An 18,909-nucleotide genomic window follows, 5' to 3' on the forward strand; every position below is an offset into this window, starting at 1 on the left:
CTTGAGCTCAAATGACAAGGCACAGTGATACGTCATTAGGATACATATCAATTTGCGCCTAGTTGTTATATTTGTGATTTATAATTAAATTATAATCGCTTCTTCCAGTGCAATCCATTAAATACAAAATTGAAAAAAAAAAACTGAATGAATTGTCACACAAACAACTCACAACATACCGAAAATACAGGATAAATAAAAAAATAAAATGTATGGAGAAAAACAAACAACAGATAAACACAGAGAGCTAGACAGAACAAACCAAACATCAGTCAAACAGCACATACAGTATCCATGACATATCCATGACATTTCCAATTAATCAAAATGAGTCTCTAATGTTGTCCACATGGAGGAAATACAGTATTTGTGAAGGTCTGATAATCCTGTTTGTCATGTTGTCTCTTTAGGACCCCCAGGGACGTCATGTGAAGACCTACGAGGTGTCTCTGAGAGAGAAGGAGTTCAATAAGGGTCCGTGGAAGCAGGAGAACGTGGAGGCTGAGGCGTCTATGGTCATCCCTGGTGAGCACACGTTGTTCACGTGTGTGTGTGTGTGTGTGTGTGTGTGTGTGTGTGTGTGTGTGTGTCTTATTTTTGTGTAAATCAACAGCCTACTTGATCCATACTACAGCGTCACACAAAAGTAGCAGATCTACAAGCTCGAAATGTGGTGCGAACGAAGCGACATGTTTTGAGCTTGTAGATCTGCTAGTTTTTAATTTGAATCCTGAAAAGTTTTTCAGCTTTGGACAAACAAGGTTTCCATCCGACAGAGCGATATAATCAATGTCCCACTGCATGTGTTGCAGTGGCAGCCCAAGACAAATAAAAACTTGAACAAACAAAATCACTTATGAGCATTTTATAATTAAATGGTTTGGCTATTTACATGCACTCACAAATGTGTACATATGTGCACAGTCTGTACACACACACACACTCCGTTTGCTCGGTTGTGTAGACTAGACAACCATGAAGGATCAAATTCACACTGTTGTTGAGCAACTTCCTCTACTCCCTCAGGGAGTATACTGAGGCGTTCCCAAGCCAGTTCGGATATATAGTCCTTCCATCTGGTCTTTGGTCTGCCACGGGGTCTCCTCCCAGTGGGACGTGCATCGAGGACCTTCCAAGGAAGGCGCTCAGGGGGCATCCGTACTAGATGCCCGAACCACCTAAGCTGACTCCTTTCCAAGTGTAGGAGCAGCGGTTCTACTCCAAGTCTCTCTCGGGTGACTGAACTTCTCACCCTAGCTCTAAGGGAGATACCAGCCACCCGTCTGAGGAAACCCATTTCGGCCGCTTGCACCCGCAACCTTATACTTTCGGTCATGACCCACACTTCATGACCATAGGTGATTTATTGGGAAAGTTCGCCAAGTACAAAAGGACCTGTGCTTGCCTGATGATGTTTGTAGTCTGTATTGCAAAGTATACATTATTTGTATAGTCAGTGGGCTAAAAGCAAGGCGACGCTCCTAACATCAGTTCTCACATTGGAGCGTTAAAACTCACAGCACTGTGTTACACTAAAACTACATTAGACTGCTGCACACTACAACTACATTAGACGCTGCTGCACACTTCATGTGTCAATATTAGAGAGATGAATATGCAAGGGAAGACAATTTATGCAGGATTGACACTAAATAAGTCCCCCGGGTCACGCCGGGCCTGTCTTTGATAAACAGCGCTGTCTCTTTACTCACCAAAGTGTTCACTCGAGAAAGAATTATAACGGATTGTCAGCCTGTGAAATTGCGTTTTGGAGAGTGAATGATGGTCCATTTATGAACGTTGTCTTTCAGTGCCAGAGCCATTTGGGGGTGCTATAATCATTGGACAGGAATCCATCACCTACCACAATGGAGACAAATACTTGGCCATCGCACCACCTACTATCAAGGTGAGTTTGTTATTGTTATACGAGGGGGCGCTTTTTTCCCCAGTGCATTTGCATTTTTGTTGTCTGTCTCCCCACAATAGCACTTGATCTTACTTAGCTTTTATTGTCTTTTTGTTGTGTTTGCTTTTTCAATGAAAAGCACTTTAGCCTGGTTCATTTCAGATGATTCAACTTTTGCTGTGGAACATACAGTATAGGGTGAAAAGCTACTGGGAGATATTTAGTTATCAATGAAGAACACTTTTGCATCCAACATAATGATTCAGGCGTGTAGGCAGCCATATTATCATCCAACATAATGATTCAGGCGTGTAGGCAGCCATATTATCATCCAACATAATGATTCAGGCGTGTAGGCAGCAGCCATATTATCATCCAACATAATGATTCAGGTGTGTAGGCAGCCATATTATCATCCAACATAATGATTCAGGCGTGTAGGCAGCCGTATTATCATCCAACATAATGATTCAGGCGTGTAGGCAGCCATATTATCAGGGACAATGGCACTTGTGCTCCCTGTGAGTGAGATTTGGACTTTGGTAGGGATGGACTATAGTTAGGGCTGTCACAATTATTACATAATCGTCTAATCGTGATTATTTGACATTATCGCAATTATTGTGTCATAATCGTCATAATCGTGAATGTTGAAAAATGTCAGAAATAGTGGAAATAGCAGATCTACAAGCTCACAACGCGTCGCATCGCGACGCGTTGTGAGCTTGTAGATCGGCTATTTCCACTATCAATGTTATTTTTGAAGTAGTAAGTTGTCAAATATGTCAGTAATGTATTTGTATATTTAGGTTATGTGTCATTTCTACCATATGCAACTTCAAAGCCTAAAAGCCAAACAGAAATGTAATTATCAACGACAAAAACACAATTAAATCGTTAATCGCCAATTATTTGAGTGACAATTAATCGTCATGTAAAATGTCATATCGTGACAGCCCTACGTGTAGGCAGCCATATTATCAGGGACAATTGCACTTGTGCTCCCTGTGAGTACAAGAGATTTGGACTTTGGTAGGGATGGGACTATAGAAAGAAACAAAATAGCTCGCACTCACTTTCTCTGTAGCTCCAATTATTTTATTTAGCAAACAGCAAAAAGATATACGTTTCGACCCCTAAGGTCTTCTTCAGACCCTTAGGGGTCGAAACGTATATCTTTTTGCTGTTTGCTAAATAAAATAATTGGAGCTACAGAGAAAGTGAGTGCGAGCTATTTTGTTTCTTTCTAGTACTACTGCACTGTCAGTTTTTAGCTCAGCACCAAGAACAGGAGGATGTGCGTTACTTTTTCTCTAAAGGGATGGGACTATAGTCATTATTATTGTTTATCGTGATAAGAAACACTCACAATGCTGAGATTTTAACGAATCCTGAAATTGTACTCCATTATGCACTAGGATGAATTGGCTTTTGTTGACCTGCAAATTCTGTACAACTTCTAAAAAAGATTGCTTGTAGATCGTCTATTTTTGGCCAACGTTCCTTCCAGAATATAGGGATGCTGGGAGTTCAAGTTGTTAAACAAATGGTGGAACATTTAACATTTTAATCCTATTTTGATTATCGCGATTTTCATATCGTCCCATCCCTAGCTATGGGCTCTGTTGTTGTCACGGTTACCTATCCACACACGAGGCCTATGGACTTTGTTGTCATGGTTACTGTCCCCACAGGCTGTGAGATCAGTAGCCGCTCAGTTGGTGAACTTAGCTTTAGGACAACGCACGCACGCACGCACGCACGCACGCACGCACGCACGCACGCACGCACGCACGCACACACACACACACACACACACACACACACACACACACACACACACACACATAACCTCTCACAATTATTACATAATCCAGGGGTCTTCAACGTTTTCAGGCCAAGGACCCCTTAGTTGAGAGAGAGATGAAGCAGGGACCCCCACAACCTGTTCATAGATTCCATATAGTTGCATTGTTTGACAGCACAATCATCAGTGTATTTTGGATTCATGTACATTTGTTTTCAGATTTATTAGTATTTTACCACTTGAATCGTCAATACATAACTTGACATTTCACTCTGTACTCTCCTCTTTTTCCCCCCTACACCAAACGACTTTGCAGAAAATTGCCGATCTACAAGCTCACAACGCCTCGCAGCACGAGGCGTTGTGAGCTTGTAGATCTGCTATTTTTGGATAAAGTTCTCAGAATAAGGACACTAGGGTTCAAATGGTTAATATAAAAAAAGCAGAACAAAAGTTTCTATCACACAAAGATTTGGAGGACCCCCTGTAGTAACTCTGAGGACCCCCTAGGGGTCCCGGACCCCCTGTTGAAGACCCCTGACATAATCATTTTGGACATGTGAGGTTTCCACCCGACAAGAGTCAATATGCCTTCATGCATTCTGGAAATGGAGAATGACCTGTTTAAACTCTGAATGGACTAATGGTTTACGCTGCGCAAATCTGATATGTTGTGCTTGGGACATTTCATTGGAACATCATTTAGCCTTGTAGCCCGATGCTATTAAATAAAAACGATCAGTGTATTGATAAATTGGGATTTCTACATTTAAATTACTGTGTTTATAATAACCACATAAATGCCAGCAGCTTGTAGATTGTCTATTTTTGTTGGGAAAAAAGGAGGGGGGCCAAGTATACAGTATGAACCCAGGGGGACAAAAATCCATGTTCTAAAACATATAACATTTTTAAAGCCATTGTGTCTCATTGATTGTCTCAGACGTAACTTTGTTCTCAGTTTTGAGTGTTGTTCAACGTGTTGAGATGATGACGTGTTCTTTAACTGTGCTGAAGCTCAAAGACTGTCTCCTATGTCTATAATTAGGAGTGTTCTCTCACTCACTCTCACTCTGCACCGCTGGGCTTTGTTCTAGATGGGAGGTTTCACTTTAGTTTGTGCCTGATTGTACAGTAGAGATGCATGCACCCATGACATTTCTTTTCTTCACCATACAGATTCCGAGACCCATTACTTGTATCTATCGGTCTATACAGAGAACCCACAGTGTCTCTCAAAATGGGGTTCAGGGAATTTCTGGGTTCCATGATGGGGTTCCAAATGGACCCTAACAGGTCTGTAACTCTAGAGAGAGTACACATGGAACCAAATGGACCCGTTATGGGGGTCCTTGAAATTAAAAGGTTTCAGAACCACTGATCAGTAAACGTTTTCTAATTGATTACTGTAAATTATATATCATCATGTGATAAATTACATGGTATCGGAATGGCATATAATTTGCCATTACTATAATAACACATAAAATTAAGTTTTGGTCACATTTTAGTGATCTGAAATGTTTTACCCGAAAACATAAAAAGACATGTCTTTTATTCCTACTGGATCTCTTCTCCACTAGTCCCTCCCTAGTCTGGTTTATTTTTGTTGACAAAATTATGAATATATTTAGTCATAATTTTAATCTTTAGCTTTATTTCGTTTTTAATTACTTTTAGTCAGTGAAAAAAGGTAGTCGACAAAATATTTTCGTCATAGTTTTAGTCGACAAAATCAACTCTGTTCAGCACATGAATACCTTGTGTCACGTCGTTGACTGTAGGGCTACAAATATCAATTATCTTTTTGCTGATTATTCTATTGAAATAGCCTGATTAACCTTACTCTAACCCTAATTTCACTACAGACGGTGTCCTGCCAAAACAGTGATCCACATGCTCTCAGCGCGCTGTGAGCCTAGCTAGTTTTGAAAGTCTATTCTTTTATTAAAAATGTTGACCAAATCAATTATTTCAATTAGTGCATTTGTCTGTCTGTGCCTGTCAAATCCTCTAGCTTCATTTTTACACAGTAATATCTTCATTCTACAGTAGTACACTGTCTTCAACTGATGAGGATTTTAGAAATGTGCTGATGTCTCGGAACAAGTTAATTAGCAGCAGCCGAAAACCAGCTTTAAATAACAATTGTAACTAGGCTATTATCTTTTTCTGAACCAGTGTTACTTACTCGCTGCTACAAAACTGATTTCCCCCCCTTACAGTAAACATTAATCGAGAAACAAACATCTTAAGGGCCGAAGGCTCTGAAAGCCCAGTTAATGCTTACAAGGCAAGACAACACACTCGACTAAAGCACCTGGAAATGTCCCAAACTATTAAATGTTGCTCATTTGGCCACAGCGGCACGCACACAGTAAAATGTTCTGCTCGTTGTGTCATCTATCTGCACTCACCAAACTGTTCGCACCACGGTCAAGTTTCTTTCATCCAAGCCTGCCTGGCAGGCATTATGTGCCAGTGCTCATACATGAATGAAGTGTTAGGCAGCTCCTGCTGTTGCTATGCGACTATTTGAAAACCAAATTATGTTATGAAGGTGAAACCGTAATCCTTTTTAACTTTGAGGTGCCTGTGTAGGAGGAGTGTGTCGTCTCCCATTCGTTAGTATTCCACTCTGAAGCCAGCTGTTTCCCTTTCGTCGTCTCAATCACGCAGTGGCACTTCACCGTCTCATTTGTAACAATCAGTTCTGCAGCACCTGGTGAATATTAACGAGACGCATGCATGAAGATGTACATGCATTCACATATTATGTTCACTTGTGTATACAACAGAACAGGCGTCTTCATTAACTTTTTTTTTTTTTCAGGCCAAGGACCCCTTAGCTATTTGATGTTTGACAGCTTTATTATCAGTGTATGTTGGATGTGTGTATTCTCAGACATTTAACACTTTCCCAGCCTGGCCAGAATGGCTTGTCTGCGGACTAGCCGGAAATTCCTATTATTGTATTATCTGAGACAGCATTCATTTTACAAGAACATCAGCGCGCCCCCGTCCTTCTTGGATGGCACCGTTCTTTTTTTTTTCTTCTTTCGATCCCCTGTTGTTTACTCACCAGCGACGTGTCTCGATCTGCATTGGCATATAGTGGGGATTTTGGCCGAGCCGAGCGCGCTTCGCGTGCACATCGAGGTAAACGAATGTAATCCACTCGGTATGAAGCGCTCATGTCAACTTTTTTCTGATCGAAAACATCACGAACAGATGCTATGCTAACGCCTCCTCCTACAATGAAAGTGAATGGGATTTTGGCTATAGAGAACGAAAAGCTACCAGAAGCACTTCCGGTTCAGAGGGTTGAGAGAATGATGCTTTTAGATCAGTCGAAGAAGAGATGGAGAAGGGCTCCCGATCGTTTTTTTATCATTATCATTTATTTAGTTTTAATGACCTAGTACGGAAAATTCCGGTCGGCTAATTTAAGTACAGAAGAAGTACGGTTTAATCCGGTTTTAATATTAAGTGGCTCCCCGTGGCTGAGAAAGAGTTAACCAACCCTCAATACTTAGTAAACCTGACCTCTGGCTCTGCACTTGGTCTGCACTTGGTCTACACCAAACCTCTTTGCCGAAAAGAGCAGATCTCCAAGCTCACACAGCTTACTCCCGCACTCTAGCTGATACCAACATTAAGCCTCTCCAACCTACTGCTATGGCTCTATTCTTGACATTTCCATGCTTGAACAGCTTCCTCCAGGTGAAAGCTCCTGTTACTTTAGATGATTTTGTTTCCTAACTATATTTAAAATGAACATACTCTGTAATATGATCAAAGAAATGTGACATTTTTTGATCAAAGAATTGTGATGTTTTTGATAGCATTATTATATTTGATACACACATGATCTCATCCTCAAACTCATGTGACCATCATGTATCCATTATTCTGTTTTAATAAGCAGAATGATCCCTGTCACCTATTAAGTCTGATCTTATGTGTTACCACATTGCACTACATTGCATCTATACCTACCCTTTTCCCACCAGCCCTACAAGCTAAAAGAGCGCCTCAGTGTCAGTGCAACACATAGTTAGCTTGTAGAAGTGTTCTTTTTGGCGTGGTTTGAAGTGCTCAGATGTACTTGGATGCAGAACTCCCTACAATATTGGCGTAGGGCAATCAGAAAGTATAAAAAGGTAGTTAAAAAAGTCGAGGTTTGTTTTAATGTACGGCTATCCAGCTGGCAGCTGGCGCTTGTGGAACACCCTGGCATCCGTGTGAGCTTGTAGATATGCTATTTTCCCCTTGTTTTCTTTGTTTTTTTTGAAGATTTCCGACTGCACTATAAAGACATGCCCAAAATAGGTTCACTCTCCAGGTTTAAAGTGGTTAATATTGTTTGACACTTTTAATGCTCCATGGTCCTGGAATCGGTTCCAGAAAGGCGGTAAACTGGAGCACTTAATCCCTTTGGGTGACTTAAGAAGTTTACTTCACACACAAAAAAGTGAGGTCTGTACTGTAGCTGTGTTACTGAAGTTTGGGTGACTGCATTTAATGCAATGGTTCTCAAACTTTTTAAACTACAGTTAAAAAGTTAATTTGAAGAACCTCTATAATGCTATAACTCGTGTACACATAGAACCAAATGGACCTGGTTGCAGCTGTTGTTGCCATGCTACATACAGCCGTGCTCAATCATACAAACACAATCAAACATACAAACACACTAGGTCAGGGGTCTTCAACAGGGGGTCCGGGACCCCTAGGGGGTCCTCAGAGTTACTACAGGGGATCCTCCAAATCTTTGTGTGATAGAAATCTTTATCCTTTTTTATATTGACCACTTGAACCCTAGTGTCCAAATTCTGAGAACTTTAGACAAAAATAGCAGATCTACAAGCTCACAACGTCTCGCGCTGGCTTCGCACTGTGAGATCGTAGATCAGCTATTTTCGACAAAGAGGTTTGATGTAGAGGTATAGTGAAAGGTCAAGTTTATTAGGTATTGACGGTTCAAGTGGTTAAATATCTGAAACACCAATTTATATGAATCCAAAATACAGTGCTGTCAAACGATGACACTTTATGGAATCTATAAAAAGGTTGTGGGGGTCCCTGCTCCAGCTCTCTCTTAATTACGGGGTCCTTGGCCTGACAACGTTGAAGACCCCTGCACTAGGTCAAATGTTGTAGCGGCAGGTACTGCTCCCAAATGCAATTTTACTTGGTAACGTTACGAACCCCCATGTTCTTCCTCAGTCATACATGTCTAACGTACACCATTGTGTGTGATTGTTTTTGCGTTGCAGCAAAGCACCATCGTGTGCCACAACCGCGTGGACCCCAACGGCTCTCGCTACCTGCTGGGAGACATGGAGGGACGTCTGTTCATGTTACTGCTGGAGAAGGAGGAGCTGATGGACGGAGCCGTGGTGCTCAAGGACCTGCATGTAGAGCTGCTGGGAGAGGTGGGGACCACTGTGTGTGTCTGTCTCTGTTTCTGTCTCTGTGTCTGTCTGTCTCTGTTTCCATCTCTGTGTCTGTGTCTGTCTCTGTCTCTGAAGGACCTGCATGTAGAGCTGCTGAGAGAGGTACTGGGGGGACCACTGCCTGTGTCTCTGTCTGTGTCTGTCTCTGTGTCTGTCTCTGTGTCTGTCTCTGTGTCTGTCTCTGTGTCTGTCTCTGTCTCTGTCTCTGTCTCTGTCTCTGTGTCTGTCTCTGAAGGACCTGCATGTAGAGCTGCTGGGAGAGTTGGGGACCACTGTCTGTGTCTCTGTCTGTCTTTGTCTCTGAAGCTGGGACGTGCAGAGAATGTTAAAGAGGCCTGACATTTCTAAATGGGCCTTTTGGTGAAAACATTGAAAATAGGAGACCTCCAAGCCCACAATTGTGAGCTTGGAGGTTGGCTATTTTCGTTGCTTGATACCACACTGAACTAAGCATAATCAAGTGAATACTGAAGATGTGGTACAGTGTAACAGCATGGATTGCTACACAGAGAGGGCAATTCTTTCAACATAAGATGCTGCATTCACGTTCAGGAGAGTTTGGACAAGGCAATTCAATTGAAAGCTGCCTTCAGGTATGTCATGGAAAGGGGACATTTGCATTTCTTTCACCATAGTAAAAACTGCATTCATGGTCTGGAGAGGGCACTTTTTACAGACGGATAAAAGGGCAGGGGTTCAAGTCCCCTTTGATGTCTGTGTGCACGTGCCTACTCTGAAGGACCTGCATGTAGAGCTTCTGGGAGAGGTGTGTGGATCACTCCATCTCTGTCTCTTTCGGTGTCCGTGTCTGTCCGTCTCACTTTCACGGAATGCACCCGTTTCACCTGCTCCGCCCTTCACATTGTCCGCGCTTTTCAACTAGTCGCCCGCACCTCATTGGAAATGAATTAGTAGGACTGTCAATCACTTCCCATCTTAAAAGCCTTTTACTCTTTCTCTCTCTCTCTGTTTCTCCCCTCTTTCTGTCTCTGTCTCTGTCTCTCTCTCTCTCTGTCCATCCATCATGCTTGCCTTCTTCTATCTTTCACTTTGTTCGTTCACCTGCTCTCCTATTGTGTGGCTGTCAGGCACAAACCTTGTATCTCCATGTTTCATTTCTTTGTGTTCTCAAACATTTCTATGTTTTATACATAACAGTAAAACTTGAAATGTTTTGCCTTAACTCTTGTATAACAAAAAAATAACTATCCATTCTATAACTAAAAAATAACTATCCATTGAAACAAGTAACTGTTGGACATACTGCGTACAAGGTTTTATGTCTGACGGCAATGATTTGCTTGTTGGAGTTGTGTTCAGCCTGGTCTGTATGTGTGTTGTTGCATTCCGCTGCATCTGATGTCTCCTGACGTCCAACGCTATCTTCAGAGCAGCAGGGAAATCGTCTCCGCTCTGCAGGGCTGTTTACAAGTTCTCACCTCTTCCATTATAAACGTTGATTTAGAAGCAGTACAATGAGAATACAACGCCTGGAACAGAGTCCGTGTTGAAAGCAGACAGTGCTTGGCAGGTGGCTGCTATTGACTTATTGAGGCGTTAGCACTAGAAGAGAGTTCCATGCTACGCTACTGAATGACTGTGGGGCTGCTATTTATCAGGCTGTGTAGGAGCGCTGGGCTCCAAACACATTCATTACAGAACATGTTTTCAGAGTTGATCTGCTCGTCAGGGAGGTGGTGCTCTCCTGACGGGGCTGATAAAATAGATTTTCATCCATTATATAATATGGGTAATAACAGCCATCAAAGCTATTATGTCTCTCAGAGATGGGCAGTGTATTGATACGGTCATCATTTTGTTCGTTTTCCCATTACAATGTATCACAAATATTAAGGGGATTGTCAGAAAATCAGCAAAAAGAAAATGTGACTATGATGCCAATGTTGGGTGATGGTTCATGGGATGAGCAGCAGGTGGCACTGTTTCTCCAGTCAGGTGAGATGTTATTTAGACATTAATAGTTGTTTGAGGCTCTTGTTGTGTGTTTAACGTGGACTGCCTGGCTGCCCATTGGGCTGCTCTGAGGTGCCCTGGTTGAGCAGAGGCTGGGAAACGTTTTCTTTCATTCAGGCGGTGAGGAAATACTATTCATGAACAACATTAACCCATTTAGGCCTAGAATTATTGAATGCTTTAACCAGTGAAAAATAGCAGATATACAAGCTCACAGCGCGGCGCCACGCTGCAAGCTTGTAGATCTGCTATTTTTGAAAAAGTCGTGAAAATGTGTGCAAATCTTTGAATATATGTATTTTCAAAGCAAACATTTGTAACTCAAAATTTGCTTCTGGGTGGTCCCTGGAACTAAATATTTTGAGATGGGGGTCCGTGGCCATATACATATCATTTTAGGGGTCCTTCACATGAAAAGGTTTGAGCACCACTGACATAGTAGTCTCTCAAGAACAGAGGATTCAAAAGACACTTATAGGATCGGGTCAAAATTCTAATCTTCATGATTTTTCAAAAATGGCAGATATACAAGCTCACAGCGCGGCACTCGGTGCCGCGCTGTGAGCTTGTATATCTGCTATTTTTCAATAGTTAAAGCATAAAATAATAATTCACAATAATGTGTACCCGTTCTAAATGGGTTTTAAGTTCCAGACATGCTTGGATTGGGTCGTTACTCACACAGTGCAGAGGTACTGTTTCTGCTGTCTTTTGCCCACCTGAGCACAGAGCAACCCTCATTACTTATGTATGGAAGCCATGTGCCATCGTTGCACTCTCCCTCTGTCCACCAGTGGTGGAAGAAGTTTGTAGATCTGCTATTTTCAAATGGCCGAAATATATATATATATAGGGCTGAATTGTTTAATGTATGTTGTGTGATAATAGTCTAAATCTGCCACGTAACTAACTAGGAACTAAAGCGGCCAAATAATTGTAGTGGAGTAAAAAGTACAATTACAGTATATTTGCCCCTGAGATGTTGTGGAGTAGAAGTAAAAGTATTGAAAATGTATGGAAATACCTCAAAACTGTATTTAATCAAGTACAGTAGCCTACTTGAGTAAATGTACTTACTGTGGTTACTTTACACCACTGCTGTCCGCAGTCACCTTGACTGAGGAAATCCTAATCAAAGTATGGATTTGATTTGGACCAAACTTTATCACCCGAGTTTCAGAGTTAGGTACAATTATTGACACACTGCTAGATATGAGGACAAAATTAAAGCATCACTAAAGAATGCAAGGACCCCCTTGATACGGTTACAACGATGAAGACCATAAAACAATAAATATCAATACGTTGCCTAGCCCTAAGAGACCAAAGTAACATTACAGCCGTAATATCATAATCGCTTTTACTGGATGAATTGCTGGATGGAAATCTATTTCATCAGCCCTGTCAGGAGAGCACCACCTCCCTGACGAGCAGATCGACTCTGAAAACATGTTTTGTAATGAATGTGTTTGGAGCCCAGCGCTCCTACACAGCCTGATAAATAGCAGCCCCACAGTCATTCAGTAGTGTAGCATGGAACTCTCTGCTAGTGCTAACGCCTCAGTGAGTAATTACCAGCCACATGCAATGCACTGTCTGCTTTCAACACGGACTCTGTTCCAGGCGTTGTATTCTCATTGTACTGCTTCTAAATCAACGTTTATAATGGAGGAGGTGAGAACTTGTAAACAGCCCTGCAGAGCGGAGACGATTTCCCTGCTGCTCTGAAGATAGCGTTGGACGTCAGGAGACATCAGATGCAGCGGAATGCTTTAGGACTAAATTAAGAGACGTCAGTCAACAACACACATACAGACCTGGCTGAACTCACTCAACTCCAACAAGCAAATCATCGCTGTCAGACATAAAACCTTGTATGTCCAAAACCTTTTCTTTACTGAAAACCTTATAATAATCTCACCTGTGTGAACCGCTATGACTATGGACTTAGGGACATAAACACAAGGCCAGACACAAATGGTGAGCAGTGCTCACCTCGCATGGTATCAAACACGACACGTGCATATCTGTGACATCAGCTGTGTTGATGTCGGTCTCTGTGCACTTTCTATGACGTTCATCTCGTACTACAAACATGGGGACATGGGGACCTACACTCAAACTTCAGACTTACTTACAGAACTAATGTCTCTCTTTCTCTCTCCTCTCACAGACATCCATCGCAGAGTGTCTAACCTACCTGGACAACGGAGTGGTGTTTGTGGGCTCCAGACTGGGAGACTCCCAGTTGGTCAAGGTAAAAGAACACACCCATTCAATCATCTATTCAAGTACATTTTATTTATAATTCGCTTTACATTTTGGACACATCTCAAAGTATTACAGTAAACATTTGCATAAGTGAAACTGTCATGGAAATAAACAATAAAACACATCCACTCAAAAATTTAAAACAACATAATCAGTTGCTGGGCTCAGAATCGAGAAAAGAAAAAGTCTGCACCCTGGGTCATGTTCCAAAGCTTAACGATTTATTGGTTCCTTTACACCATCATTGGACGTAGGGAAAGGACGATAATCGTTATTATCGTTTATTGTGATTATAAAAACGCTCACAATAATTGTCCTCACATAGTCATACAGCTTTTGTTGAGCTGCAAATTCAGTACAACTTCCAAAAAATGTCAGATCTAGCAGATGTACCAACTTGTAGATCAGCTATTCCTTGGCGAACGTCCCCCCCAGAATAGGGATGCTGGGGGTTCAAGTGGTTAAACAAAAGGTGACATTTTAAGTTTTAAGCATATTTAGATTTTCGTGATAATATCGTTAATTGCATTTGCAATAATCTTTTGCCACAATAATCTTTGCATGTCATTTTCATGGGGTCCCATCCCTAATTGGAAGTTTCAAGCCTGCCGGCTCTTCATCAGATAAAAAGCATCGCACCACTGTATAAAAAAAAAAAAAGATCTTAGAAAGCAGAAACAACACATTAAATAATGAGTGCATAAAGCCTAGAGGTAAAAAGCAAAACCAATGCTTTGTTCTCAGCTCTCCGGTGCTCAGGGAGGGTCGGTCCAGGTCGCCCATAATTCAGCAAATAACTCAGGATTTGTCTCCAATAGAATTTTCGAGGAACAGTACAACATAGGAGCGTTCGGAAATGTGTTTACATATTATACAAAAATGTGCAACATATAAGGGACAACTTCAGATATTTACATACTACAGGGATGTTAACGATTAATCAAATCGATGAATTGCCGTTAAGAAATTATTCGATTAATTTAAACTTATAATTAATTTTTTTTTGTTGTTTTTTTTTGAAAAAAATACTTTTAGATTTTTGGCTAGTGAATGTTACAGGTATGGTGTGTGTGATATAAAATGTGAGCTTACCATAATCACAGTAATCCTATTCCATCATAATCAAAGGCTTTTGGAGAGAAATGAGACGGACTCCATAGAGCACTGTAGAGGGGAGGTGTGTGTGTCTGTGTCCAGCTGAACCTCGTTGATGCTCGTTAATGTTTTATACATCAAGGCAATTATGTTTCGTCACTAATTTTTGGTCTTGGACAAGAATTTTCCTTTTGGTCCTAAAAAGCGCCGCTTATTAATTAATCGGTTAATCGATCAATAAGGTTATCCCCTTTCAATTCTTGAATTAATCGATAAGTTGCTTCCCTACTAGTCAGCAATATATATTCAGTTTCTTACAGCCTATAATTAAATGCACTTAAATGAATGGTTCTTCCAATGTGACCGTACCAGTAGCAGAATGGCTCAATTTGAACTTCACACTCCAGTGACATCATGAGTGGAGGAAGTTGCTATTTGTACATGCTGTATGGACTGTGCCTGGTACACTGTTGGCCTTTAAATGTGCACCGTAAATGTTTACGGTCTAGCATTCAAAACCAGCTAAAATTGCTCTTCCCTGGAAGCCGTTAAAATATTGAATTAAGTGCATATTGATGTGTTTGCCAAGCGGATCGGTCAAGCAGCAACAAGGTGAAACTACTTCCACTGCTGATGTTACAGCATTGATTTGATTATGGTAAATGTTGGGCTGGGCCGACTTAGCTGTTCAAACAACATTTCCAAAATATATTATACAGTTGATGTCAGGCAGAAACCTTCATTTAACTATTATTTTTTTTTCGTAAATCAGCGCCCTACTTGATCCATCCTACATCGTCACACAAAAGCATCAAAAGTAGCAGATCTACAAGCTCGGAATGTTGCACGAAGCAACGCATTTTGAGCTTTTCGATCTGCTACTTTAAATTCTTTTGAAATTGAACCCTGACAAGTACGTCTTTTACGTATTGAGAGAGACACTAATATGACACATTAATTATTTATTTGAGAATGCCAAATTATAACATATACTTTACTTATTCATTAGCCTGATTTCAGACTCAGCTCACGCTTTGGTCTGAAACTGTGCCCTATTCTGAGCAATTTACGGGAAGGGACTTTTGATCGCGACGCACGGTGAACGCGACGCACCGTCGCGGCGTGTGATTGTGCGTGTGTCTCTGTCTGTGCCAGTGACTGCTTCCACACAGAACTGCGATCAGAAACATGTAATCAACATTAACAGCTTGGTGAAATCAGCGCGCACGCATGTGTGCCTGCCTCAGCCTGCCTGTGTGTGTGAATTTCGTTTGAATCGTTTCAACTGCTGCGCGGATTGGATATTCGTTAAACCCACCCCTACCCCCTGCGCTCATTGGATCAGCCGCAGTTTTTGGCTGCTAAACTGCCGATTCATGTACTCAGCTCCAGACCAGAGAAACAATCCACTCTAAGAGTGGGCGGGGTCTATGGTCTGGAACCAGGCAACTTATTCATGAGTTGCATTTGTTGTCCTAAATGGCCATGTTGAGGACCAACACAGGTGTTTCAATGTTGGTCCTCAACATGGCTGGTGTAGGACTACAATTGCAACCCATGAATAGGTTTTTTCCACATAAATTAAAGTTACAGTAAAAAAATAATGTGTTGCACTGCCTTTAGTAACATTTGTATACATGCCTTATTACACAGACACTCCGTCAGATGTTAGCCACCAAGAGTCGATTAATAATTCATTCCTTTAGGGTTTTAGTTTGTTTCTCTATAAATGAAGCCCTAAACAGATGTTGCATTCATCCCCCAAGAGAAACATTTGTCTCAGTGTGTATAAATGCTGCTTTAAGGCGTTGTTTGGTGTGTTGTTTTTGAACAACACTTTGTTCTGTTCATAGTGTTGCTCCTCTAATCACACAATCTCATAGACAATTTGTTTTTAACAGAAGCTTGTAAGTGGATTCTAAAATATTTGTTGTTTGTGTCAAATCGTTGACATCATTCATAAAGACGCTGTGTAATAGAATAAGAGATAACATGCATGGAGACAGTTGTAATTGTTGACATCATTCATAAATAGGCTGTGTAATAAAAGAGATAATATGCACTGAAGACAGTTCTAATGGTTAATAAAGCCTGACAGGGTTGGGTTGTTCTAATGCCATGGGCTGTCTTTACATTTACTATCCCAGGGGTCTTCAACGTTTTCAGGCCACGGACCCCTTAGCTGAGAGAGAGATGAAGCAGGAACCCCCACAACCTTTTCATAGATTCCATATAGTTTCATCGTTTGACAGCGCGATCGATCATCAGTATATTTTGGGTTCATGTCAATTTGTGTTTTCAGAATTAACCACTTGAAACGTCAATACTTAATAAACTTGACCTTTCACTCTGTACTTAGTCTGCTCTTTTTCCCCTCTACACCAAAAATAGCCGATCTACAAGCTCTTGTAGATCTGCTATTTTTGGCTAAAGTTCTCAGAATAAGGACACTAGGGTTCAAGTGGTTAATATATAAAAAAAAGAATTCTATAACTCAAAGATTTTGAGGACCCCCTGTAGTAACTCTGAGGACCCCCTAGGGGTCCCGGACCCCCTGTTGAAGACCCCTGTACTATCCATTATGTACAGTTTCTATCGTCACTCTTTTAACTCTTTCACTGCTAAACGAGCGCTCGCTCTTTGTTTCACGTGTTCGCCGTGCCGTAACGAGCGTTCGTTCTGTTACCTGTCTGAGCACTGTAAGCAGATGAGGGGTGGCAGGCAGCAGCTCCCGTAACGTTAGTCTTAAATCTGGAGCGCACGTAAACAATAATGGCGGCGGGATCACTTCTTTGGTGATTTTCTCTAGCCTGACTGCAAGCGCCAGACTCAATCACACACTTCGTTTTGGGATTGAGTCTGAGCCTGGGGACGGAGATTCTACTTCAGCGGGGGCGGGGTAAAGCCTATTGACGTCACACACACACACACACACATACACACACACTGCCCCGTGTGTCGCCGACGGCGATGCGGCGTGACATTGCAAAAATACGTTATTTCTCATAACATATTATATGACTGCATGTTTACGTTAGTGCAAAATGGTATTAAAACGTAATGAAACGGCACTATTGTATTGTTTATTAAAAGAATTCGAGTCGAGTCTGACTCCGCCATGACAGTTTTCACGGACCAATCAGAGTCCACTAGCGGCTCACGTGGGCAGAAGAGCACCAATCAGAGTCCACTACGGAATCTCACGTGGGCAGAACAGCTCCGAAGGGAGGGGGCTGGGACCGGACCAGCATACCACGTGCCTCAAGTCTACAGCCCTGATTGGCCCATTCAATGCGCCCGCTCTTCAGGCGCGCTTGAAATAAAATAAAATATCTCCGGGTTCAGTCCACACTACACACCACCCACCAACAGGGGGTGGTGATGTGCGGACTTAAGTATCAGGCTAGGTTTTCTCAGCCTGAAAATTGATGCAAACAGGGGGAGGAGGAACCTCTCGCTTGGTAATGGCGGCCTGCTCCGTGAGTGATGCAGCTTTGTTTTACATAAGACCGCGATAGGAAATAATGATTGGCTATTTTTCTATAAATTCGCAAAGGTATACTTTGATGGCCGTGAGCAGACTGCAAACAACCTAAATGTCGGCAAAAGGGGTCTGCGGCCAAATACATATCAATTTGGGGGTCTTTGACATGAAAAAGTGAAAACACGACTGTGGCGGTTGTATTTGGTCTCTCCCTGCTCTTCTATTTAGACTTTTAGATCAGATCAGATTAGATTAGATTCAGTGGTCTGGTTAGAACCTCTACTCTAGAACCTCTCTAGAGACAAGTGGTCGCCTACTATCTAAAGCCACAGTTCTCCCCTGAGAAAGAAGACATGCTCTATTAACTCGGTGGTATTTGCCAGACCCATGAAATGGGTAGGCCTACATAAGCAAATGTCGGTCTGTCCGGGTTTTCTATATAAAGGGTATATATGATGATGACATGATGATGACATGCCTACAAAAGGCATGATGTCATAAATGATGATGACAGACAGGGGGTCTGGCACAACCAGGTTGACCTGGTCTATTTTTTTTTAGCACTTGCGCAGCTGGGAGACCGGGGTTTGAATCTCGGGTACGACATGGAAGTTACATAGTGTAGCTTTAATCCATAGTGACGTGTCCTGATTCTGGGTTGAACATTCTACCAAAAAAAAAAAAAAGGTTTGCAATGCTTTGTGTTGTGATATAAAGCAGTGTTTCTCTAAGTGGGGTCTGGGAACCCCCAGGGTCCTTGGATGGGGTGGGGAGGGTCCAGGGGGTCCCCCAGCAGAATGTGTTAATGCAGCATCACAATCATTTTGAACCACATTATCCATATTTTACACGTTTGCTATTCAAAAATTGCAGATCTACAAGCTCACAGGCAGCGTGGCACAAAGTTTGT

General features: G+C 41.8%; 1 protein-coding gene across 1 annotated transcript in view; it reads left to right on the top strand.

The window, feature by feature from the left end:
* The window catches only part of ddb1 (damage-specific DNA binding protein 1), a 136,092-nt gene that overhangs the window by 12,769 nt on the left and 104,414 nt on the right, over positions 1-18,909 (top strand). The window contains exons 5-8 of the mRNA XM_080729232.1: positions 411-525; positions 1,812-1,909; positions 8,996-9,154; positions 13,323-13,406. Of these exons, the coding sequence (XP_080585358.1) occupies positions 411-525; positions 1,812-1,909; positions 8,996-9,154; positions 13,323-13,406 (456 nt within the window). The remainder of the gene's footprint in view (positions 1-410; positions 526-1,811; positions 1,910-8,995; positions 9,155-13,322; positions 13,407-18,909) is intronic.

This window comes from Nannobrachium achirus (genome assembly GCF_963921795.1).
Source record: "Nannobrachium achirus genome assembly, chromosome: 7".
In the NCBI taxonomy this organism is placed as follows: domain Eukaryota; kingdom Metazoa; phylum Chordata; class Actinopteri; order Myctophiformes; family Myctophidae; genus Nannobrachium; species Nannobrachium achirus.